This window comes from Aplysia californica, unplaced genomic scaffold (genome assembly GCF_000002075.1).
Source record: "Aplysia californica isolate F4 #8 unplaced genomic scaffold, AplCal3.0 scaffold00128, whole genome shotgun sequence".
In the NCBI taxonomy this organism is placed as follows: Eukaryota; Metazoa; Mollusca; class Gastropoda; order Aplysiida; family Aplysiidae; genus Aplysia; species Aplysia californica.
Genome location: NW_004797398.1, coordinates 1,446,925 through 1,448,563, shown reverse-complemented (window position 1 = coordinate 1,448,563; position 1,639 = coordinate 1,446,925). Strand labels below are relative to the sequence as shown.

Genomic DNA, 1,639 nt, shown 5'->3' with positions numbered 1-1,639 from the left:
GGGGGGGGCTCTGGTAGGTCCTGCCTCTTTACTGTCCCTCAATTGTTTCTGTCCGTCTGTCTGTCTTACTTTTCCCTCAGCACTAAATAACCACTATTGTGCCGATGTGCTTCTTTTTACTCAAACAAACCAACAAACGTGGGTGGTTGGCGGGAGCTCTGGTGTGGTTTGTTTCTTCTTTCCTATCAAACATATGTCATCTTTATCTCCCCTCGTTCTTTTTTGTTTGTTTGTTACTCTCTTGTAACACCTCTAATCTTCGGCACTTAAATGACCTTATTGTGTTGCAAGTGCCGTAAAACTCTTACGAAAAAAACACACCAAAAAACTCTCTTGTAACACCTCTAATCGTCGGCACTTATATTACGACCTTATTGTGATGCAAGTGCCGTAAAACACTATTTACTAAAGCACAAAACCAACAAACCTACTTATCCCCAGGCGTGCAAGAACTACCTGGACGACGAAGGCTGTGTGGCGTTTTGCCCTCAGGCCACCAAATACGACGCAGCCACCATGATGAACATAGACAACCCGGACGTGAAGTACGCCTTCGGTTCTGTGTGCGTCAAGGAGTGCCCTGGTGAGTCCTGTGTGCAAGAAAAGAACTGACGTGGCCACTGCCTCTTCAAGGCAAACGCCTGTGTCATAACTGCCTCTTATAAAGGGGACCGCCTGTTTAGTGACTACCTCTTATATAAAGGGAACTGCCTGTTTAATGACTACTTTTTATATAAAGGGAACTGCCCGTTTAATGACTTCCTCTTATAAAGGGAACTGTCTGTTTAATGACTATCCTGATAAAGGGAACTGCTCATTTAATGACTACCTCTTATAAAGGGAACTGCCTGTTTAATGACTGCTTCCTAAAAAAAACGACTGCCTGTGTAATGACTGCCTCTTCAGAAAGCTACTTTTATAAACTGCCTGTTAAATGATTACCTCTTTTTGAAGGCTACCTTTTTAAACTGCCTGTTCAATGATTACCTCTTTAAAAACGGACTGCCTCTCTAAAAGGTGGCTGCCCGTTGAATGACTACTTCTGTAAAAGCAGACTACTGTTTTAGTAAAGGGAGGCAGCCTTTTTTAAGTGACTACCGCTTTAAAAGACATCTGTCTCTTAAGGTGACTACTTCTTTCAAAAGTTACTGTATCTTAAGGCGACCACTTGTTTAAAAGAGGACTGCCTGCCTTTTTGGCAACTGCACAGTATTGGCAACAGTTCTCTTAGGAAATAGTAATGAACTTATTCCAATGTATATTATTAACATCTGAAATGCAAGGACAATGGCTTTTTATTTGTTTTGTTAAATAAATAAAATAGCTATGTATATGGCCTCTGTCAATGACCGCTGTTTTGATATATTCCTTGATACTTGGACTTAAACAACAAACGGGCTCAAATGGAAAAGACTGTCTTGATATGATATAATACGTTTTTTTCTGCTTTTAAAGAAAACTTTGATGGCTTGATGACGCCACTGATAGATTCTTCTTCTATGTTTTCCATCTGTTATTTCTGTCTGCCATGCTTTTTGTTTTGCTGCTCATAAAGAGAAAAGAATAAGAATCGACATAGTCTGTATTATGATGTAACAAACAGAACATTGCATTCCCTGCTTCTTATCTCCACCCCCCC

The 1,639-nt window shown here is 40.5% G+C and overlaps 1 protein-coding gene across 2 annotated transcripts in view; it reads left to right on the top strand.

Moving 5' to 3' along the window:
- The window catches only part of LOC101850241 (epidermal growth factor receptor), a gene marked incomplete at its 5' end in the record, with an annotated part of 61,797 nt that overhangs the window by 15,066 nt on the left and 45,092 nt on the right, over window positions 1-1,639 (top strand). For both annotated transcript variants that reach the window (XM_035969236.1, XM_013081393.1), the window contains 1 exon segment: window positions 442-583. In XM_035969236.1, the coding sequence (XP_035825129.1) occupies window positions 442-583 (142 nt within the window).